This window comes from Quercus suber, unplaced genomic scaffold, assembly GCF_002906115.3.
Source record: "Quercus suber isolate HL8 unplaced genomic scaffold, Cork oak 2.0 scaffold_30, whole genome shotgun sequence".
In the NCBI taxonomy this organism is placed as follows: Eukaryota; Viridiplantae; Streptophyta; class Magnoliopsida; order Fagales; family Fagaceae; genus Quercus; species Quercus suber.
In genome coordinates this window covers 500,794-526,309 of record NW_027069495.1, presented here as the reverse complement: position 1 = coordinate 526,309, position 25,516 = coordinate 500,794, and the positions used below count along the sequence as shown (strand labels likewise).

General features: G+C 34.4%; 1 protein-coding gene and 1 long non-coding RNA gene across 2 annotated transcripts; one reads left to right on the top strand and one right to left on the bottom strand.

Moving 5' to 3' along the window:
- Positions 1–9,563: 9,563 nt before the first annotated feature.
- Positions 9,564–15,463, bottom strand: LOC136066286 (uncharacterized). Its single transcript, XR_010627736.1, has 2 exons — positions 15,353–15,463; positions 9,564–10,350 (listed from the first exon to the last, which is right to left on the bottom strand). It is a non-coding gene; the product is annotated as an uncharacterized LOC136066286 (long non-coding RNA).
- A 175-nt stretch (positions 15,464–15,638) lies between these two features.
- LOC112014147 (pentatricopeptide repeat-containing protein At1g74850, chloroplastic) lies at positions 15,639–20,235 on the top strand. The gene is given in 7 exon segments (XM_065770396.1): positions 15,639–15,878; positions 15,880–16,745; positions 16,748–17,267; positions 17,835–18,148; positions 18,280–19,488; positions 19,491–19,676; positions 19,679–20,235. Coding segments are annotated over 7 exon segments (3,804 nt in total). The 5' UTR covers positions 15,639–15,726.
- Positions 20,236–25,516: the final 5,281 nt, after the last annotated feature.

Sequence of the window (25,516 nt, the reverse complement as noted above, 5' to 3'; positions counted from 1 at the left end):
ATTCTTCAACCAAATATATAACTATCATTTAGGCTTATTTGGTTGGAATGATTATAGGAAGATGGAAAGTGGGAAAGAGAAAGGTGAGGAGAAAATGTGGGCCTAAGAGTAACTAGTTTTCTCTTTGGGTCATTTCACTCATTTGGGGTGATTTTGGAATCTCCTTACTTTGGAGAGAAAATGTGGGGGGAAAGAGGGGATTTGATAGGAAATTACTTATCTTTGATATATCCACATCTCCTCCCACTTGTATTTGACATTGGTGTGTGTATATATATATATATATTTCCTTTTACAACTTTAATGTTTAGGTTTTTATTGACAACAATTTTTTTTTTATGTAATAGGGTCATGAGAGTTTATTTATACAAATTTCATTTTCTATCCTTTTATTTTTCATCTCAATCAAACAAATGAGTTTTCTATCTATCAACCTTTTCACCCCAACCAAACATACATAATAGAAAAACTAAATATCTTCTATTCTCCACTTTTCCATAACCAAATCAATCAAAGCCTTATAGATAAGAATGATATCCCAGCCACATACATGGTTAAAATTTGTCTCATATCAACACAAGTAACTAAAATTGACTTTTTTGTCTAGACATATTTTTTAACTTCTTCAGTTTTGTAACTTTGTTGGGATTTCTTCGATTATTGCAAGATATATGGCATCTTCTATAGTTCTGTAGCAAAAAACGTGTGGATATGGAATCATCAATCGTACATGCTAGCTGTTGGATTCACATAATCTCATGTGGTCACACATTTGTACCCCAACATGTTTGATAGAAAAATTAGTGAACTCTATAATATAGTAAAAAGAGATAACGAGAGCTAAGCTAGAGACAACCATGGCTTCAAAGCACCAATAAACTCTAAACAGGTCATGTTTATTTTGATTTCTTTTTTGGGTTAAGGGACATTCATCAAAACTAGGAACACAAGGTCCTATCTATCAAAGAGACATTCACTCCCATTCAACGAATCTTATGGATTTCCAAATAATCTTATCTACGGAAAAGCTAGCACCCCTTTTGTTTTTGTCATTTTGGACTCAAGTTGGAGCTGCATGTTAAATATGAAAACGATTTGTCGTACAAATTTGGTCCCTAGGGCCTCGAGACCTAAAATCTAGTTGGTTTACAGGCATGTTTACCTAAAATTTCGAAGCCTAAATTCATGTGTTGGTGGATTAGCTTCCTTCAGAAGCGGCAAAAAGTTATTGAGGTTGCAGTGGACTGAGTCACATGTCAAGTGGCAACTAATTTTTCTATTTTTGGTACCAAATTTAGCCATTTTTGTTAGAAACTTTTGGTACGCTTGTATTATCTCTAGAAATTCCACATTTTGCAATTGTATTGGGTAATATGTCATAGTTAACATTAAAGTTCTAGTACTACAAATAAATTCACTACTTTTATTATAACTCTCCTACATAATAAACTATGATTGACTGTTTATTATTTTCATATAAACTTCTTTTTTTCAAGTACTCACAATTTACCACGTGAAGAATTGTGAAAAAATAATGCATTTTTTTGCAGTATTAGATTTTTTTTTTTTTCAACATTATTGTTGTTGTATTTCTTTCCTCACCACTGCATCTGTCATTGTTGGTTTTGGATGCTTTATGATCTGAGGTACTACCTCTGTAAAGGAAAAAAAAATTTCCTTTCCATATATTTTCAATTTCCTTTTCTACCTATATTTTATCTTATTTTACTTACTAATTAGTATATTTTATTGTTAAAAGGGAAGCACATTGGTAGTGGTAACGAGCGACCCATTATCATTTATTCAGGACTCGAGTATCAAACAATGTTTTATTATCAAAACTATCATAATAATTAGTTAGTCACTTAAAATTTAATTGATATTCACCTTAGAATAAAAGTAACTATTTTAATATAAGCCATATGGCAAAAGTACACAAAATTTTACGACATGTAGTACATGTGTTGAGTCACCGACGCAATCATGATATGCAGGATGTAATGTAATTTTTATAAGATCCTAACACAAAATAATGATAGATGATCAAAATAATTAAATTAAACAATAAGTTTTATTTCAAATTTTCTGAAACTTTTGCTAATGGAATTTAATTTGGAGTAATATTTTAAAATTTTAAAATTTAGGTAATAGAGATTTACTAAGTAAACGATCTTAACAATTAATAAGTCATTTGATATTTTAGCAATAGAGCACATCTATAACTTCTAGGACCCAACTTTTACAAATTTTGTGAAAAATTATCTAAAGGTCCATGCCTTATGTTGTAACGCGATTTCAGACATGAACGTATATAATAAATAATGTTTTTGTTCCTATCAAAAATAATAATAATAACAAATCTTATTATAAAATTTTTTGGTCACCATAACTAAACATCTAATTATTACAAAATTTCACAACTCTCATATAATAGACCAACAGTTTTAAAGTGATGTTTGGTGAAAGTAGTGCAATAAAATGTCACTTTCTTGCATAGAAAACGATCATGTGAATTTTATCATTCACAATAAAATTCTAGAGGCAAATTTTTTTATCTCTTTTCTCTATTTTTTTTTCTTTGGTTGTGATAATCACCTTAAAGGTCGTACTCTTTTTCTTTGATTTTGACAGTCAAAATTTCTGGTATCATTCTTTTCATGATAGAGGCCTTATGGGGATCATGCATATCTTTGATATGTCCAATGACTCGATCTTATTTTCTTTTTCATCAAGATTGAGTTCTATTCCATTGACGTTGTATTGATTGAAACTCAACTTATTAAAACAATAAATAAATGAAGTTTTTCTTGGTTTACAAAATACTCTAGGACCTTAAATTTTGAGATCCCACTTAATTTTAGTATGGATTTTGTTAATGTGTGTCCTTAAAGTATTTGTTAATGAATTATCTTATGAAAGTTTTAATACCACTTTTATGAGAAATATAAAAAACTAGTTGCTAACTCGTGTGATGCACGGAAAAGTTATTTATACAATGGAAAGAAATATTTAACTTCTATGTTTTTTTATAGTTTAGAAGTGTTGTCTAACATAAAATGTTATTGGGTTGTAAGAGAGATTTTTATAAAATATTAATACCATATATATATATATATATGCTTAATTGTCAACATCTCACTGTAGGTACATAGTTGTTGACACCTACAAAGTAATTTGCAATTCTTAAATTAATAAAGCAAAATTTCCAAAAGTTATATATATATACACACACTCAAAACTAATATAAATTACAAAAATATAAACAAATCTTACATAGTCGCATGAACCCAAATAAAAATTCTCAATAAAGCAAAAATATATAAGGTAAAGAATTAAGATCAACCTACTGAGACGCAAATACCAAAAACCCCAAGACTTGAAACTTCCAAATTTTATAGAATCCCCATATTCTACTTCAAAACCAAACAAAGCCCTTCAAATTCAAAATATTCATATATAATATACCAAATAAAAATTTACCACTGCTTGGGCTGGAAGACATAGGTTGCAGTTTTGATTTTTCTTCAAAAAATATAGATACTTCATCTGCTATATACAATATAAAATAATTATTAGAAATTTCAACCCAAAAACCAAACCCAAAAAAACACTGTCAAAATATAGAGATTAACCCAAATACTCAAAAGAAAATTAATTCTAAATATAACAAAAGAATAAGATAGAATGAAAATCTCAGATACATATGAAAGCAAATAAAAAAGAAAGAACCTACGTTTTTTTTTTTTAAAAAAAAAAAATTATGTGAGTCTCTCTTCTTCTTCTTCTTTTAATTTTAAAGTGAAGTTAAGTTTAAGGTTTTGAGATGGTAATTGCTAGGGTTTTAAGGAGAGAAGAGAGAGTCCTACCAGGAGTCTCTCTCTTCTTCTCTTAATCCTAAAGTTTTTTTTTTTTTTTTTTAAAATTATAATTAATTTTTAATCTTCAATTTTATATTATATATAGATAATATTAATGATGTGATAAGCCCTGTAGTGGTCAACAAAATATATCTAATAGAGTTTTACTTAAACTAAACTATTATAACACTAAAAAAAATCTAAAATAAAAAGAAAAAGAAAATAGTGGTGACGTGAAAAATTGTGAAAGTTTCAAAAGTTTCAGTTTTATATAGATATATAGATTATAAATAATAAAAAAAAACTACTTTTTTCTTAACATTTTCGTAAAAATTTCTAAAAATATTTCGTAAATCAGTGTTATTAAGATATCTGTGGAGGCATTTTTTGCTTCAAAGGAAACTCATGAGTACTCCTTTAGGCAAATTTTTGCTTTTGTCCCACATTGGAAGGGTTTTCTTCCTCTTAGCACCTTATAAGACATGAACCAATGGCATTAGAGTAAGGTGCTAAGACCAAACTAGTGGTACTCTAATGCCATTGTTTCATGCCTTATAAGGTGTTAAGAGGAAGAAAAATCTTCCAATATAGAACAAAAGTAAAAATTTACCTAAATAAATACTCATGAGTTTCCTTTGAAATAAAAAATACCTCCCACAATATCTATTAACTTTTCTCGTAAAAATGATATTGCATATAAGGTAGTAAAAAGCCCGCAAGGATTTGGAATAGTTTCTTACTTTTACCGAGGAAAGTAGTGAAAATAAAATAAAAAGCAGATATGACTTCCTCTTATAACTACTCAACCACCAGAAATTCAAGTTGTGCATCAGAATGTAAGTTCAGAAACACAGCACATGGGAAGGCACATCACCCACATATATAAATACCCTATATGGACCCACATTTTTTATCCAGTCACATGAATGTTGTCAAACCCATCTTGTCTGAGCAAACTTAATTAAGCAAAAGAAAAAAAAAAAATGTTATCTAAACCAATAACTATGTACGATCAAACTTTTATTCTCAAGAGCCGCACACAACATTTTTTCTTTGTATTTTTTCATGTAAAACAAATCCCAACCCCAAAGTTTTCGTAAAAACTTTGCTAGAAAATTGGCCATTGACATGATGTACAGCTATTAAAGTTAGACCTTTTGTAATTATATTTTGGTTATGTAATTTATTATAAACCTGATTTAAAATGTTAATATTACTATTTTCATGTATATTCTAATAAGTATTACTGTTTATTCAAAAAAAAAAAAACTAAGAACCATGGACATGGACATTGACACAGACACAGATACGGGTATGACTCGACAACCGGTATGACTCGAAAAGTATAACATAAAACAACCGGTATGATACCGGTATAACACGAGTACTACACAAATACGACATCCTAAATGAAGTGTCTGACTGTTCATGCTTCTTAACAACAACTGTAAACAAAATGATTGAAGATATACATACAGCAAAATAAAATTATAGGTGGAAAGAGAAATGGAAGTAATGTATTATGGAGTATGGACCATCAGCTTGGCATATTCGATTGTTGTCCATGTGACAGGACGAAGAAGAAGATTTTTTTTGTTATCTCTTACAGGCCGTACACTTTAAATATAATGGCCTTCCATTGTGGACTGGTGGGTTTTGCTTCTGGGAAGGATAAGCTAAGATAAGGTTTTGTGGGGTTCCGTTGTCCATCTTGACCTTTTGTATAAGTTCCATACTCTCTCTCTCTCTCTCTCTTACTCACTCACTCACTCAAATAAAGGTTTTTATAAATTTTTAAATCACACTCTTGGCAAATATTTCCTTTGATCTTAAACGAGGAGGTACATATTATATATATTTTACCTAGAGGTCACTTATTTGATTGGAAAAAATTACAGAGTCACGAGCTACAGAGAGGTTATATCATCACGGATAGATTCTAACCAAATCTACAGCTCCTTGCCAAACTTGGCTTGCCTAGCTAAATAATGGGCAATTGAATTACCTTACTTTTAACATGTAAGAAAGACATGGAGTTCCGCGAGAGAAGAAGTATATATATCCTCTAGGACATGACCATAAACTGAAGGTACATATTATATATGCACTTACAAATCCATAGATGAGGATTAATTGTTATCCTAATTCATGAAGACCCACATGAGTTCACATAAATATTCATGTATGACTTGCATGCATGTTGAATATGTAAATTTAATAAGTTATTATACAATTAAAAAAAATTATAAAATAGAGGTCATATATTTAATTTTAGTTTTAAATTTAACTGTAAAATTTCAACTATATAGATATCTAACTTTTAGTTTCTACTTGGAACAAGTTAACCTTTCACGGCTCTATATTTAATAAAATTTTATATTAGTTGTACTTAAGACATACCTAGACTTTAAAATAATTCTTTATGAATGGCAAGTGGTATTTTGATTAAACTCAACACTGAACAAGCTCCCATTTGTGTCTCTAAAATTGAAATTTATTGTTAAAAGAGCTTTTTTCTTCACTAACAACTTAACAACTCAAAATCTCTAAAATTTATTGTTAAAAATATTATGTTTGTAGCATTACTTCACCGAGAATCTAGATTGCAACAATTTTAAAACTATAATTCTTAAATTTTTTTACTGAAGTTTTTTTTTTTTTTTTTAATCCAAGCTAAAGATTATTGTAGATATTTAATTTAGGTTAATCCAATCTAGTCTAACTTGTTCAACCGCACTAATGATAAGGATTTTTTTTTTCGAAGCACTCATATGTATAATTCAATACTTAGGTAAGGGGAATTTAAATCCTAGATGTTTCTATTTTTTTTTTTTTTTAATACAAGATAGAATTTCTAATCTATCATAATCTAAGTGTATATGTGTGTAAATCTCCTTCTTAGAAACTTGAACCCCAACTTTTACCCCCCACGCCCCATAAACATTTATACTTGTGAAATAACCACCGCACCAAGAGTGTGCAGTGGTCCTAGACGTTTCTATTGGAAATATCCTTAAAAATAAAAATAAATAAATAAAACTAGTTAAACTAAAACTCCTCTCCGGTTAACAACATAAATGGGCAGATTTGGATAATTTTGGATTTGGAATAGAAAATTTTCTAAAATTTGGTCAAGCATCATGTTATGAACGTCACTTTTTACATATATTGTCATAAATAATAAGTTAGATCAGATACGTCCAACCATGTCATTCATAGATCATAGTTTTATATTGAAACATTCTGCAATGACAAAACTGAACTAGATAATCTGTAGTAGATATGGTGATACATGTGATTCAGTAAATGCTGGTTTCCACTCTTGTTTATCAATGGATGAACCTACATAGATCCACAAAATATGCACCTTTCCGTTCTTTTCTTCTTTGAACTATGAAGAACTTTTCTTCTTTTTCTATTTAGGTGAACCAAAACCACATAGACATCATTAAAGGTAAACCATAAACATCAAAGGAATTAGTTTCTTGGAAGCAAAATGAAGTGATGAACCAACTAAGGTATAAAAAAAAAACGTGTGAATCGCAAATTCTGACTTCTAGGCTTTTGGATGGTCTTACATGCGTAGATTAAGGCCTTTCTACTTTTTACTGTATCAATACCAACTCATTTTGTTTCATTGGGTTTTTCTTTTTTGCTATATGCAGCAAAAGTGTTTGTTTTCTTAGTCTCAAAGAAATGAACTCTCTTTCTATAACGAAAGATGTACAGACTACAAAGCCATCATGCATGCATTACCTGGAGTTTTATTCATAAAGTCAAGAGGAAAAAGAAAGTATAACCAGTTCACTTTTTTTTTTTTTTTTACTTTAGCATTATGGAATATGAAATGTGTGCACTATGCACATCACATGAACACGTGCTAGAGAGAGAGAGAGAGATGTGTTTTGATGTGGTTTGTCACACCTAAAAACCTTAGCACTTTAATTGAATTGTAAGTACTACATAAGACAAGCATGAGAGGTAAAAGTCAATAAACCACTAAGAAAAAATAGTATTGGATGGGATGTGACAATAAGCAGTGTGACTCCAGATATAAAGCATAATCCAACTTTGATAAAAAGTGAAAATAGGATATGGTGGGCGCCCTTTTAATCATATTAGAGGAAAAAGTTGAGAGTAGGTACATGAAGATGCTTAGCTCCAAGAAAAGTCGATTATGACTGAAAATATCTGCACTTGTGAACTTACATAATCTACAAATTGCTTTGCATTTACAGTTACCCCTTTGTCATTTTGCTTTTGGAGTAACCCTCCTGTGTTCTAATGTTTTCTCATGGATGTCAACAGTTTATTTGATTCTGTCCATTTCTTGAAAATGGGTTTGGAATGGACTTGATATAAAGAAAATATCAACTTGACGTTTTAGTTTAGCCACAAGGAAAATTTGAACTTGCTGATTAATTATCACCATCTTTGTGTTAAGGCCAAAGGCTCCACTAAACCGGATAGGAACTCTATCAAGATCAATGTAGTTGCAGCTTGCAATCTTGAGAGTTCATCTATTGCAGCTGTTGCCAGAAATTGGAGAGGGGAAGTGGTGTTTGCTTGTTCGAAAAGAGTGAATACCACTCTCCCTCTCCAAGCAGAGGCTGAAGCTATAAATTTGGCATTAAACCTACACGTTGATTCCATCTGCATTCAGAGTGACTCAAAGGCCTGTATTGATGCACTGATACTTCCTAACATGGATGTCCTTTGGAGAATTAGATCCATTTGTCTCGATGTGTTAGCCTTTAAGTCTTAAATCACAAACTGTAGATACGCTCAGTGGGTAGAGAAGCAAATTTTGAACAACTCTTTTGGTTCATTTAATGTGGATTTGGGATCTCTTTGTTTTGTGTTTGTGATTGAAGCTGAGGCTCATAATCATTCTGAATAGTTGCTGTTTTTTTTTATATGTTAATAAAAACTTCTGGTTCATCAAAAAAATAAATAAATAAATAAAAGAAGAAGAAGAAAAGGACTCCACTAGAATAGGTTCAACAAGCATAAGGTTCTATCAAAAAAAAAAAAAAAAAACCAAACATAGGGTTAAATGTTTAGTCCAATGGAAATAAAATTAGGCAAGAAAAATTTAGGCTGTGCGGTAAAATTGGTAGTATATGCCTTTCCCATCTTTTGTTCTCAAAAACCAATCTTTTCCCTTTTTTATTGCCATGTTTTTGTATAATAAACAATTAAAAGAACACTCAGAGCCGGTAAAGTGGGTTAAGATTAAGATATCCATAACAATTTTTTAAAACTTGGATCAAGATTCTCTCTATAAATTATATATTCCCTTGGATAGTCTTTGTATTCCAAATCTTGTAATATTAGTGCTCCATTATTGGCCAACGGCTGAAATTGACAGTCTTTCTCTCCTTTTAGTTGACAGGAAATATTCGTCCTTGAAAAATTGAGTGCACAAGGCAAGGAATAATATATATAATATATATATATATATATATTTTTTTTTCCTTTCTTTTATATAGGGTTGCAATCCTGTATACTAGGGCACACATGCCCCTAAATTGATACCGTAGATAGCCCTTAATTCCTAGGGCACACGGAAGTGGAGGCCACATGGCCAACGGTTAAAATTATTTAGACAATCCAGATTTGGTTTAGCAAAATTATAAAATTAATTTGTGATTCTCAAGTTCCTCATACTCTTCATTAACCTCTAGATTATGCAGCAGATTGATCTCAGAAAAACCTAATTTCTCTCTGTTCCGAATTTAAGCATATAAAAGTTAATACATTTTAAACCTGTCTGGCCCTTCAACTATTCTAAATATTAGGAGTGGAAAAAATATATATAATGTACATTTACATATGAAAAGAATAATCTAAAGCTACAAAATCACAATGCTATTCATCACCTGAAATTCCCCAATGCTAAATACAGGGAACAAAACTGAATTTTGATCAAGCTGTTAATAGTGACTAACTGAGCTTTTACCTGTTATCGTGCAAGTAACATTATGATTCCATTGCTGGCAAGCTGATTGTTAACTTTGTAAAGACCATAACACATTCTCCAGCAAATTAATTCACAAATGTTCACCTCCTCTTCCTTTTTAACTGAAATAGGGAAGCCAAGATTTTTTTATCAAGCCCTTGAACACTGATGAATGCATTTCAATCTCTCTTTTAAACTGTGCTTGCTATCATCTCTGTTCTTGTCATAATTCTGCTTTCAGAGACAGCATCTTTTTCGTGACCGTTCATTACACCACTTCTGGGAGTTCTTGTTCCAGGAAGATTAAAGGGGGAGTTACTCAAATCAATTATTCTGTCCTTTCTGGACCCATCTGAGGATGATTCTGTGCCCGACAAAATCCGCTTGAGCTGTGATCGCTGGCAGATAATCCGACCCTTGTTCCAGCCTGGGAAAGAAAAGAATGATGACACTTTATCCTGCAAAAAGGAATAAGCAGCCTTTGCAATGGGAAAGTCCCGTGAAATTGAGCTTTTTTCCATCTGCCCTCTCCTGATCAATGGAAAATACATCTATGTTAATCATAAAACTGTTTTGAGTTAAGCAATTCAATGGACAAAACTGTTATGCTTTTAACTTTTCTTCAGACTAGTAAACTTTTTGACATGATTAAGTTAAATCTATTATGACCTTCTATACCCCCAACCCCAAAAGAAAAGAAAAAAGAATAACGACCTAGCGGAGTTGACTATGAATCCTCAACAAATTAATCAAGATTTTGTTCACATTTATCACCGTTCTATACTATCCAAAATCATAACCTGAAAGTTTAAAGCATAACATTTTTGCCAATTGAATTGCTCAAGGTCAAAACAGTTTTATGAGTTAAATAGAATGCCAATTAAATTAAAGATAAAATTTTGTAAGACTGATATGACTGACTATACTCTATAGTACTGAATGTTGGGTTATTAAGAAGGAATGTTCATAAAATAAGCGTAATTGAAATTAGATTGTTAAGATAGATAGATGGAAATATAATAAAGGATAGGATTCAAATAAAGATATTGACTTAAAATAGGGGTGCCCTGTTGATGAAAATTGAGAGAGTTACTTGAGATGGTTTGGTGGTTGTAAAAATGAGAGGATTAATAAATAATGAGGACAAGAGTAAGTTGATTCAAGTTGAGGGAAAAAAAAAAAAAAGGAAGGAAGGTAGAGAAGGCCTAAAGTAACATTAAGTAGTAGTAAACAAATTACATGTCAATTAAGCAGGTAACAAAGGTTATGATTTTGGATAGTATAGAACGGTGATAAATGTGAACAAAATCTTGATTAATTTGTTGAGGATTCATAGTCAACTCCGCTAGGTCGTTATTCTTTTTTCTTTTCTTTTGGGGTTGGGGGTATAGAAGGTCATAATAGATTTAACTTAATCATGTCAAAAAGTTTACTAGTCTGAAGAAAAGTTAAAAGCATAACAGTTTTGTCCATTGAATTGCTTAACTCAAAACAGTTTTATGATTAACATAGATGTATTTTCCATTGATCAGGAGAGGGCAGATGGAAAAAAGCTCAATTTCACGGGACTTTCCCATTGCAAAGGCTGCCTATTCCTTTTTGCAGGATAAAGTGTCATCATTCTTTTCTTTCCCAGGCTGGAACAAGGGTCGGATTATCTGCCAGCGATCACAGCTCAAGCGGATTTTGTCGGGCACAGAATCATCCTCAGATGGGTCCAGAAAGGACAGAATAATTGATTTGAGTAACTCCCCCTTTAATCTTCCTGGAACAAGAACTCCCAGAAGTGGTGTAATGAACGGTCACGAAAAAGATGCTGTCTCTGAAAGCAGAATTATGACAAGAACAGAGATGATAGCAAGCACAGTTTAAAAGAGAGATTGAAATACATTCATCAGTGTTCAAGGGCTTGATAAAAAAATCTTGGCCTCCCTATTTCAGTTAAAAAGGAAGAGGAGGTGAACATTTGTGAATGAATTTGCTGGAGAATGTGTTATGGTCTTTACAAAGTTAACAATCAGCTNACTAGACATTTTGTTAACACTTAAGATCTTACTGAAAATGTTTGTCAACCATGCTGCACCCACATCATCTAAGTACTTCCAAACTTCAATGGGAATTTCATCAAGTCCCATGACTTTTACAATTTTCATCCTCTTGAAGCATCCTTTACCTAGGTCATCATAGTTTATAACAAGCCCTCGGTTTCTATCCTCAAGTGGGTTACTCAGTTCACTCCAATATCATGTATGGGTTTCATAGATAAGTTTCCCAAAATAAATTTTCCATCTCTTTTTTAATCTCCTCTTCCTTAGTGACACTCTTTGATTTTCATTTTTAATGTACTTGACACAATTTAAGTCACTTGTTTTCATTTCCATTGTTTTAGCAAGTTTATATATATATATATATATATATCTAGCCTCTTAGACCTCCCTCTCTCTCTCTCTCTCTCTCTCTCTCTCTCATTTAATTGTTGCTTGAAGCCTTGAAACTCCTCATTCTAGCAACAAGTCTCTTTAGTTGGTAATCCAAATCCTTTAGATGCTCCAAGTACTTCTTTTGCCACTCTCTTAATACAACTAGTCATTTCAACCACATCTTATCAATATCTTCATTTAAAATCCACTTGCCTTCTTTAATAATTTTATCTTTAAACACAAATCATTTCACTCTTCAAACCCCACCAGCTAATTCTTGGGTTCACATCTCTCTTTTTTTCATCTTCTAGTACAAATAATTAGTACTACCAACCTATGTTGGAGCTTGTCTGGAAATGTCAGCACCACTAGAGAAGAGCTTTAAGATTCTTAAAACTCATTAGCAGAAAATCACAAAGGATCTTTAAAAAGGTCCTTAAAGCTGAAAACCAGCTTTAGGCTAAAGCTGAAAATTTGAGCTTTTGCATTAAAGCTCTTTAGAGTAATGTTTCAGCTTTTAATAAAAATAAGGAATTTACATAAATATTCATACTTATTTTTCAAAATGAAACTCAATGACCACCCACTTTGAGAGAGAGAGAGAGCGCACTGATAATACAAAACATTTTAACTATATCCTTTTTATTTATTTCTCACATCTAAAAGTTCTTTATTAATTTGGTTACCAAATGGAAATAACTACTTCAAAACAGTGATAACACTTTATCAATATAGTTTTCAAACACCCTAAACACTAGAACTTTTTTTCATTAAAGCTTGTTATTGTAAAAACTCTACAACTATAGCTCTACTTCCTACAACAATACCAAACAGACCTCTAATATCACCTTACAATCTTAACAACATCTATGATAGACTTTTTGGGTAAAGATGAAATCTATTCAACTAGTGTTTGTAATGCTTTGAAGGTAATTAAGTGTGAATCCATTTTCTTGAGCCAAGTGTTTGTTAACATGAAATCATATGTTGTTACAACATCTAGAATAACATCTCTTGATTCATATTCCATTCCTCACTCCATGCCGCTGGCCTGCGTGAAATCTTTCAAACCCCTTTTTCAACATGAACATTATGTCTCCTCTAAAAAAAAAAAAACCGTGTCCCCGTTTAGTACTGTTTGAGTCAATTCATCTTTTTCCTTCCAAAATTTTTGTTTAATTGATTCTTCTAATCCTATTTGAGAACGTATGCACTAACTATGTTAAGTCTCTCCTCATAAACAAGTTCTATTAACAAAATTCCATCCTCTATCCTCCTAAACAAAACAACTTCTTCTTTAAGACTTTTAGCTATGATTATCTCCGCCCCATTTTTAATTTTTAATTTTCCAGTATACCATAATCTACATCATGTATGTTTAATTTCTCTAGATTTCTCACCTACTCACCTAGTCTAATTTCACCTTGGCTAAACAATTTTTGCTTAATTGATTCTTCTAATCCTATTTAAGAACGTATGCACTAACTATGTTAATTCTCTCCTCATAAAACAAGTTCTATTAACAAAATTCCATCCTCTATCCTCATAAACTAAACAACTTCTTCTTTAAGACTTTTAGCTATGATTATCTCTGCCCCATTTTCAATTTTCAATTTTCCTGTATACCATAATCTACATCATGTATGTCTAATTTCTCTAGATTTCTCCCTCCTCCACCACTGTATCTCTTTGGTATGTGTTTTGAAGAAATATAAATACACATCATAAGCAAGAAAAGGCAGCTTACACTACAACAATGCTTGCTAGTTGAGGAAGATCTTCTCCATTCATGAACATTTCATACATATTGTTTAGCCATAATCTATGTTAATTATGTTAATTCTCTCCTCATAAAACAAGTTCCATTAACAAAATTCCATCCTCTATCGTCCTAAACTAAACAACTTCTTCTTCAAGACTTTTAGCTATGATTATCTCTGCCCCATTTTTAATTTTAAATTTCCTGTATGCCGTAATCTACATCACGTATGTTTAATTTCTCTAGATTTCTTACCTACTCACTACTTAGTCTCTTGAAGGCATATTATGTTTATTCTCCTTCTAGTCACTGAATCTACTAGCATCTTAATATCATGGACTAGCTTCCTTACCCACACCCGTCCATCAAAGAGCGAGAACTCTCACCTATTTCTCACTACACCCGTACTTTTAGACATCAATGTGTTACATCGCTTACAGGAACACCCTAGCTAAACATTGCCCACTTTTCACTGCACCCGGGATTTGATGCAACATGTCACTTAGTATGGGACACCTTAGCTTGAATTTGTAGTTACAGTCATAATAAAGAGACTAAATATGATGCTGACCATCAACCTACCACAATCCTTCTCTTTTTTTAGGGCTTGGGATTGGCTATGAACAAATTCTATGATATTAAGCACAGACACATGCAGAGTTTCCCGAAAGAAAAGAAAAAAAACGTAATATTAAAAATCATAATGTGGTACCATAGGTTATAACTTTCACATATATAAAGCAAAGAACCTAAAATTATCCCAACCATAGTTATTTGAATTGTATATTGCAAAAGAGCATTGTTTATATAAGGACCTACCACCATAGGAGCAATGAGTAACTTCCATGCATATCATGCTGACTACAAGATTCATATTTGTGGTATCTAAGCCTGTGTATTGGCCTATAATAGCCAAACCATGGCCAGTTCACCTTTGCCAATTACCCATTCTATTGGATTTAACCTATACTAAATCGCTTGTCTACCAAATAAATGCCAAAGCAGAGGCCAACTGCATGTAACAAATTTAACAGATTGTAGTCAATTACTGCCCAGCCTTTCAGCAATATAAGCCAAAACTGCCAACATTTCAGGCTTGTGTGTAATGCATATGTGTATATGCGTGTGGTTGAGGTGATGAGAGAAATAAAAATAGCTCTGCCACAGCACTGTAGGCCTTAGGCTTGTTTACTGTCAGGCCCAGCACACCCCAGTACTGAATCAGGGTGACCACACAATCTGTGAGTCCAACCCAACATGTATGAGCTCCCTTGCCCTTCCTCCACCACTGTATTTGGTATGTGTTTTGAAGAAATAAAAATAGACATATCATAAGCAAGAAAAGGCAGCTTACACTACAACAACGCTTGCTAGTTGAGGAAGATCTTCCCCATTCATGAACATTTCATACATATTGTTTAGCCAAACTGATATTGCTGTATATGCTCCACCTTCCCACATTCTGCAAAATGGTCAACACTCTGCTCCTCTCCGCTCTTCACGTTCCCAGCCAGAAGCCCCAGAAGATTCTTCTTCTTCCACCGGATATTCCTCTCCGCCGGCGACCGGAGATCGCTCGCCGGAAAGCCGAGAGCAAAGCCGAAGGAGCTCGTCCTCGAAAACCCGTCGGTGACGGTGGAGAAAGGGAAGTACAGCTACGACGTCGAAACCCTAATCAACAAGCTGAGCAGCCTCCCGCCGCGCGGAAGCATCGCGCGGTGCTTGGAGATGTTCAAGAACAAGATGTCGCTGAACGACTTCGCGCTCGTGTTCAAGGAGTTCGCGCAGCGCGGAGATTGGCAGCGGTCGCTTCGTCTCTTCAAGTACATGCAGCGCAGATCTGGTGCAAACCTAACGAGCACATATACACGATCATGATAAGTCTCTCGGCCGCGAAGGATTGCTCGACAAGTGCCGCGAGGTGTTCGATGAAATGCCTGGCCAAGGCGTGGCTCGAACGGTGTTCGCGTACACCGCGGTGATCAACGCCTATGGCCGCCACGGTCAGTATGAGGTCTCTCTTGAACTCTTAGATAGAATGAAGAAGGAAATGATTTCGCCGAGTATATTAACGTATAATACTGTTATCAATGCTTGTGCTAGAGGTGGTTTGGATTGGGAGGGATTGTTAGGATTGTTTGCTGAAATGAGACATGAAGGGATTCAACCTGATCTTGTTACTTACAATACTTTGCTTAGTGCTTGTGCTAATAGGGGTTTAAGCGATGAGGCCGAGATGGTTTTTAGGAATATGAATGAGGGAGGGATAGTTCCTGATATAACTACTTATAGTTACTTAGTTGAGACGTTTGGGAAATTGGGTAAGCTCGAGAAGGTTTCGGGGTTACTTAAGGAAATGGAGTTAGGAGGGAATTTGCCTGATATAATGTCGTATAATGTGTTATTAGAGGCGTATGCGAAATTGGGGTCTATTAAGGACGCGATGGGGGTGTTTAGGCAGATGCAGGCTGCAGGGTGTGTGCCGAATGCGGCTACTTATAGTATTTTGTTGAATTTGTATGGGAGGAATGGGAGGTATGATGATGTTCGCGAGCTTTTTCTTGAGATGAAAGTGAGCAATACGGAGCCGGATGCAGCTACGTATAACATTTTGATACAGGTGTTTGGTGAGGGTGGGTATTTTAAGGAGGTGGTGACTTTGTTTCATGATATGGAGGAGGAGAATGTGGAACCGAATATGGAAACTTATGAGGGGTTAATATTTGCTTGTGGGAAAGGGGGCTCCATGAGGATGCCAAGAAAATTTTGGTTAAGATGAATGAGAAAGGGATAGTGCCTAGTTCTAAGGCTTACACTGGGGTTATTGAAGCATATGGGCAAACTGCATTGTATGAGGAAGCTCTTGTTGCCTTTAATACAATGAATGAAGTGGGGAGTGGGCCGACTGTTGAAACCTACAACTCGCTGATTCATGCATTTGCGAGGGGCGGATTATACAAGGAGTGTGGAGCTATTTTACACAGAATGGGTGAGTCTGGTGTTGCACGAAATGTGGATTCCTTCAATGGTGTGATTGAAGCTTTTCGGCAAGGAGGCCAATTTGAAGAAGCTGTAAAGACATACATTGAGATGGAAAAGTCAAGATGTGATCCTGATGAACGGACCCTTGAGGCAGTTTTAAGTGTTTACTGCGTCGCAGGTCTTGTTGATGAGAGTGTGGAGCACTTCCAGGAAATTAAATCTTCAGGAATATTGCCCAGTGTCATGTGCTATTGCATGATGCTAGCCGTCTATGCAAAGAGTGACAGGTCAGCATTCATTCAAAATTTCAATTTTTAAATATTTATAAAAACTCACTACAATAACAGTTTCTAATTTCTAAGCTAGTGGTTACAATTATACTTGTCAATTTGTATGAATAAGAGAAGCCCAAGGTACAAGTAATCCAAATCCATCTTGTCTATTGGCATGAGTTGTAAATGAGATAGGTAAGTTACTAAATATAAGGGTGAATGCTGCAACTTTTGAGTGAAATCTGGATTCTATGATTTTTTTTTTTGGTGATAAGTGATTCTATGCTATTTTCTGCATTGATGCCCAAACAGGCATACATCCATTACACTACTGAGTCACAATGACCTACATCATGATATGAAGCTTTAGTGTAGTTTTAATATCGTAAAGTATGTGTTTCTGGTGCATTCATGTAAATAAAATAACAATCCAAATTTTGTGGGGGTTCTACACTTCAACTTCTGGCAAACATTGGTTACTAATGAAGCATAAGTTATTCACGCAATTATGCAGATTCTACAGAAATGACCAATCTTCCATTTGCTTAGATGAGTCTTACCTCTTGAATTCTTTGCTTTCAGGTGGGATGACGCCTATGAGTTGCTGGATGAGATGCTGACAAATAGGGAATCAAGTATACATCAAGTGACTGGACAGCTGATCAAGGGAGATTATGATGATGACTCTAACTGGCAGATGGTAGAGTATGTCTTTGACAAACTTAACTCTGAAGGATGTGGTTTGGGAATGAGGTTTTATAATACACTTTTAGAAGCACTTTGGTGGCTGGGCCAGAAACAAAGGGCCGCAAGAGTGCTCAGTGAAGCATTAAAGAGGGGAATTTTTCCTGAACTCTTCCATAAAACAAACTTGTGTGGTCTGTGGATGTACACAGGTATCACAATAATTTTTTTTATCTTCCAAGTGTTCTTTGAGTTAGGCTTGTTTTAGTCTCAGNCAAGCTAAGTTCGTTACTACTATTTTCAGCTCTCACTCTCGTAGCTCTCTCTTCCTCTGCTCTCTGAGACTTCAATTTCCTTGTCAAAGTCAGATTTCAAGTCCGTGGGAATTCAAATTCCAGGGAAAACAAAATTCATGCTAACCACGAAATTACGAGAATGACCCTCTCGCCCACTCTCTCTCTACCGCACTCTTCACCTCTCTGCTCCTCTCCGCTCTTCACGTTCCCAGCCAGAAGCCCCAGAAGATTCTTCTTCTTCCACCGGATATTCCTCTCCGCCGGCGACCGGAGATCGCTCGCCGGAAAGCCGAGAGCAAAGCCGAAGGAGCTCGTCCTCGGAAACCCGTCGGTGACGGTGGAGAAAGGGAAGTACAGCTACGACGTCGAAACCCTAATCAACAAGCTGAGCAGCCTCCCGCCGCGCGGAAGCATCGCGCGGTGCTTGGAGATGTTCAAGAACAAGATGTCGCTGAACGACTTCGCGCTCGTGTTCAAGGAGTTCGCGCAGCGCGGAGATTGGCAGCGGTCGCTTCGTCTCTTCAAGTACATGCAGCGGCAGATCTGGTGCAAACCTAACGAGCACATATACACGATCATGATAAGTCTGCTCGGCCGCGAAGGATTGCTCGACAAGTGCCGCGAGGTGTTCGATGAAATGCCTGGCCAAGGCGTGGCTCGAACGGTGTTCGCGTACACCGCGGTGATCAACGCCTATGGCCGCCACGGTCAGTATGAGGTCTCTCTTGAACTCTTAGATAGAATGAAGAAGGAAATGATTTCGCCGAGTATATTAACGTATAATACTGTTATCAATGCTTGTGCTAGAGGTGGTTTGGATTGGGAGGGATTGTTAGGATTGTTTGCTGAAATGAGACATGAAGGGATTCAACCTGATCTTGTTACTTACAATACTTTGCTTAGTGCTTGTGCTAATAGGGGTTTAAGCGATGAGGCCGAGATGGTTTTTAGGAATATGAATGAGGGAGGGATAGTTCCTGATATAACTACTTATAGTTACTTAGTTGAGACGTTTGGGAAATTGGGTAAGCTCGAGAAGGTTTCGGGGTTACTTAAGGAAATGGAGTTAGGAGGGAATTTGCCTGATATAATGTCGTATAATGTGTTATTAGAGGCGTATGCGAAATTGGGGTCTATTAAGGACGCGATGGGGGTGTTTAGGCAGATGCAGGCTGCAGGGTGTGTGCCGAATGCGGCTACTTATAGTATTTTGTTGAATTTGTATGGGAGGAATGGGAGGTATGATGATGTTCGCGAGCTTTTCTTGAGATGAAAGTGAGCAATACGGAGCCGGATGCAGCTACGTATAACATTTTGATACAGGTGTTTGGTGAGGGTGGGTATTTTAAGGAGGTGGTGACTTTGTTTCATGATATGGAGGAGGAGAATGTGGAACCGAATATGGAAACTTATGAGGGGTTAATATTTGCTTGTGGGAAAGGGGGCTCCATGAGGATGCCAAGAAAATTTTGGTTAAGATGAATGAGAAAGGGATAGTGCCTAGTTCTAAGGCTTACACTGGGGTTATTGAAGCATATGGGCAAACTGCATTGTATGAGGAAGCTCTTGTTGCCTTTAATACAATGAATGAAGTGGGGAGTGGGCCGACTGTTGAAACCTACAACTCGCTGATTCATGCATTTGCGAGGGGCGGATTATACAAGGAGTGTGGAGCTATTTTACACAGAATGGGTGAGTCTGGTGTTGCACGAAATGTGGATTCCTTCAATGGTGTGATTGAAGCTTTTCGGCAAGGAGGCCAATTTGAAGAAGCTGTAAAGACATACATTGAGATGGAAAAGTCAAGATGTGATCCTGATGAACGGACCCTTGAGGCAGTTTTAAGTGTTTACTGCGTCGCAGGTCTTGTTGATGAGAGTGTGGAGCACTTCCAGGAAATTAAATCTTCAGGAATATTGCCCAGTGTCATGTGCTATTGCATGATGCTAGCCGTCTATGCAAAGAGTGACAGGTCAGCATTCATTCAAAATTTCAATTTTTAAATATTTATAAAAACTCACTACAATAACAGTTTCTAATTTCTAAGCTAGTGGTTACAATTATACTTGTCAATTTGAAAATAGTAGTAACGAACTTAGCTTGAAGAAAGCCACGTGGAGCTTTTTTTCGTTGTGGATAAAGAAGAAGAAGGAAGAGAAAGCGGGTCGGGTAAACGGGTTGAAAGCGCGGGTCCACTAGTTTGTTACCCGGAAGTTAACCGTTGATGTGGGTGACTGTTATGGGCTTTTGGGTCGTTGATGGGTTAACCCGGAATTACATTAATAATTGGCGGTAACAGAATTTTGAAACGGTAGGCTCTATATGTGGTTGCAGCGGGAAAACGTGCATGAGTACCGGCTAATCATTTTTTTAAAATAAATAAATAAAATTAGCAAGTGTTTCTCTTTCTCTTTTATTTCTTTCTAAGTCCTAATTATGAAGGATTAGTTTGGTCACCAAACTTTCGTAGTATTGAACTCCAAGTTTGCGTTTGGGAAGCTTTCCTTTATGCATTTTTGCATTTTGCTGAAAAAATGTAAGTCCCATAGTATTATTTATAGACTCACAAAAGTCATCCAAATACATATTTTAATATAAATTTAGGTCCCACAATACTATTTACACATCTAAAAATTATTTTACTACAGTATTTTTAACAATAAATTTTCAGTTTTCAACAAATAAACGATATCCAAACACACCCAAGTGACTCTTGTTGTGATTTTCTAAGGTTTGGCGGCTCTACTTATATGTGAGGGTGGTCCTAGGACCACCCTCACTTGTCAAAAAAAAATTTATACATGCAAAAAAAAAAAAATTTATAAATAATTATTTTAAACTAATATGTTTTGTGACCACCCTAACTTTAAAAAATTATATATATATATATATAGATATATACACTTTAAAAATATATATTACTTACTAAACTAACCTATTTTGACCATCTTAATAAAAAAATGAACATTTTTACTTGAGACTCATAAGAATTTGAGTTCCACAATATTTTCAAAATAATTTCACAATAAATCTTATGTGGTAAGCTGTTACTCTAATTCGGGTTTAATATTGACATGTTTTACCCACCAATAATAGGCTAACAACTTGTTTCATAAAATTTATTATGAAATTGTTGTGGTCACTTTATTATTCTCATATCAGTATTTTCAATTTGCACTTTATCTTTTATTAGTCTTTTTTTTTTCTTTGTTAGTACAAAAAAATTGTAATATTTCATGTATTTGGGTGTTTTTTTTTTTTTTTTTGGTGACGTTGATATATTCAAATTGTCTCTTTTTTTTTTTTTTTTTTTTTGGTGACGTTGATATATTCAAATTGTCTCTTTATTAAATTTTATATAATTTAAGTTTCTTAGTGACCACCTTAAAAAAAATTCCTAGAGTCACTCCCGAGTATCGTTCTCTAATTGTGATTTTGTTAAGCCTAATCCAACTTGATCTATTGGACTAGTAACTTGGTGAACCAGTATCTAAATTGATCTGATTATTTAATTGGAATACTTGTACGTTTGATCAGGTAAAATATAGCAAAATTCAACGGTTTTTTTTTTTTTCAATGAGTACAACCCAAGCGGGTTGTTGTGACCCATTTGGTTTTTATAATTTTAAATAAATTTATCTTAATGTGTTTATTAACTACAGTACAATTTTTTTTGAACTTGGAACATAATCAAAACAAGAGATTTGATTTTAAAATGATACTAATGCTTGAATTTTTAACAAAGATATAGTTTCAAGTTTTGACTAAGATAATCCATGATATTAGACCAACAAGTGAGATATGCAATATGTTAAAATGTGACTTTGGAGTTTGAGATATACTTTTATGCCTAGAGATAATATAATGTAATAAGATTTAATGTAGCAAACACTTTGCTACAATTTTATGACATCTTTTATTCTATATTTGTTTGGTGTTGTTACTTGCGACCGAAACCTTGAGTTTGAATTATATTTAGGTGGCTTATTTTTTAGACTTAATATTAATTAGTAATTTTGGCATGCCTTATTTTTACAAAAAATTTCATATCTATTTTATGACTTTTTGAATTCATCTTTATTTTTATTTAACCATGTGATTTAACTGATGAACCAATGACCTTGACCTTAATTGATGAACTAGTGACCTAAGAGCATTCACAATGGGCCAGCTATATGCCAAATGTAACCAAAATTTAGCATTCAGACCCAATAACTCTCAACAACCGGAAGGCTACTCATGGAAAAGTGTAAATTTTTTTGACATAGTGCTACAGTAGCATCGTAAATATATGATGGTATTGTAGTTGAATGGTATATACAGATAATACTTTTTTAATACCCTGAAATTTCTCTCTCTCTCTCCTTTCTTCAGAGCCAAACACCATCCTTCTCCCAAATCCAACATCAGACATCAATGATCAAACCTAAACAAAACCACATCAAAGACAAAACACTAGATAGCAACCCAACCTAGTTTTGAAATAGCAAAACTTGATTCAAAGGCAAAACCACATCACAGTGGTTCATTTTTTTATAGTGGGTTGCGATCTGGGTCATGTTTTGTGTTTCGGAGTTCTAGGTTCTTCTTCTTTTTTTTGTGTTTTTTTTTCCCCCCTATTATGACTGATGCCTAAAGGAAGAGGTGGGTATGGCTTAATTGGGTATGGGTTTGATATGGATGGTGGGTTTGGAGTTCTAGGTTCTTCTGGGTTTTGTGTTTTGTGTTTTTTTTTTTCCTTGTTGTGACTGATGCCTAAAGGAGGAGGTGGGTATGGCTTAATTGGGTATGGGTTTGATATGGATGGCGGGTTTGGAGTTCTGGGTTTTTTTTCTTTTTTTTTTCTTCTTCTTTTATTGTGACCGATGCCTAAAGGAAGAGGTGGGTATGGTTGAATTGGGTATGGTTTGATATGGATGGTGGGTTTGGAGTTCTGGGTTCTTTCTTTCTTTCTTCTTTTTTTTTTTTTTTCCTATTATGACGCTGTGATTCTCGCTGATGATGGGTTGATCAACAATGGAGGAAATGTTGATCTAGCGGGGGCGGTGGCGATGTTGAAATAGCAAAACTTGATAAGGCAAAACCACATCACAGTGGTTCATTTTTTATGGTGGGTTGTGATCCAAGTTGTGTTTTGTGTTATGGGTTTTGGAGTTCTGGGTTTTGTGTTGTGTGTGTGTGTGTTTTTTTTTATCTTTTTTTTCCCTATTGTAACCGATGCCTAAAGGAAGAGGTGGGTATGGTTGAATTAGGTATGGGTTTGATATGGATGGTGGGTTTGGAGTTCTGGTTTTTTTTTTTTTTTTTTTTTTCTTCTTCTTCTTCATATTGTGACCGATGCCAAAAGGAAGAGGTGGGTATGATTGAATTTGGTATAGTTTTGATATGGATGGTGGGTTTGGAGTTCTAGGTTCTTCTGGGACGTATGTTTTTTTGTTTGTTTGTTTTTTTTTTTTGGTGACGCTGTGATTCTCGCCGATGATGGGTTGATTAATGATGGAGGAAACTTTGATCTGGTGGCAGCGGTGTGATGTGGGTTTGGTCGAGGTTTTGCTTAACAACTGTTTGGGTTTTGATTCGGGTTTATTTATTTATTTTAATATGGGTTTTTGTTCCGGTGGGATTTTGGTGGGCAGTGGGCAGTGGTGGCATGGTGGGCATGGTGAAGGTGCTGTGGTGGTGACTGGGTAGTGGAGGCACGATGTTAGAGGTTGAGGGAGCGTGTGAGCTTGTGAGACCCACTGATGCTAGTGGTGACAAGTTGTTGATGAGCAACTGAGAGTGAGTGAGAACTAGAGAGAAGCTTTACTAGTCTGGGTTAGACGAAACAAATGGGAAAACACAAAGAAAAAAAAAACAAAAATGAAGATGGAAGATAAAGGAGAAGAAGGTGAACAGTAAAGGAATGGAGGCGTCAAGAAGATACATACGCGTGTGGAGGAGAAAATTGGGAAAAAACAAAAAAGGAAAAAATATATTTTATTGTGTAGATATATTATTTTAATGAGTAGAATAGGAAAATAAAAGTTGGGATGTTAGGTGTGTTGTAAAATGGTATAGTATAATTGATAAAGTAGCTTTTTGGGATGGTAAAATATGACAGAATGGCATTTCCAAATGGGAATGTTCTAATGACCCGACTACCATGCTGGATTAACGCCCAATACTGGTTTAATAACTACACTAATACTATAATACAATTTTTTTTCCTCCATTGGCTATTTTTCAATAAAAAAAATCAGAATAATCCCCCTAAGTGTTATTCCTCATTGTAGTTAAATAAATTTCATGTTTCGTACAAATACAAGTTCTTTTAATTTGCTTCATTTTGTACGCAATGGATTCAAGCTATACCACTTAATAATATTTAATAGGATTGTTCATATTTTTTTAATTACATACTTCTTTTGTATTGTATTCAAATATGTCAATTATTTTCTTAACAAAATAATAATAATATGTCGATTATTTTGTGAATAGAATGTTATCTATTATCCAAATTGTAAACACGTGTACTTATAGCATAGTTTAAAAATGAACAAACTAATTTAGATGGTTGTCAATATCTAGTATTTTGATATTTAGTAAGCAATGAAGCCATGCGAAGAACCTGGAATCTAATTGTGAATTTATCAAAATTATTTAATAAAATAATTGTTGAGTGTTGTAACTCCAAGAACAGTGTTACACGATGAGTGATTTAAATGCAATCTTGTATATGTATTGGTGTTCCACATTTGATAGAAAATTTAAAATATGTGAAAATTGTTTGTGATTATTCTAGGTAAATTCCTAATAAGATTTAAAAAAAAAAAATTGCTTTAAAATATACTATTGGTCCTAAAATTTAGCTCATGAGCGATTTTAGTCATGAAAATTTAAAGTGATCGCTTTTGATCCCTTGTATGACTTGGTCAAACTAAAATTTGACACACTATCGCTTAGTTAGACACATTATGCACTAAATGACTATTAAAAAAAAACAATCACTTTAAATTTTATAGACAGAAATCACTCATGAGTTAAATTTTTAGAGACTTATACTGTATTTTGGCAAGATTTTATAAGGGTGTAGAATTTGGTGGTTGGATAAGTTTAAAGACATATGAACATATTGCAAAACATCTACGTGTGTCTTGTGTGGCTTTAATAGCTTCTTATACGTGGAGAAACCAATATTTAGAGCACTCATAGTAAAAGAGGTATAATTGCTATAGTGCTATTTTAGCAACTAAAACACCAAAATGTAAGCTACAACAAAGTTACTATAAGTTGCTATATCTA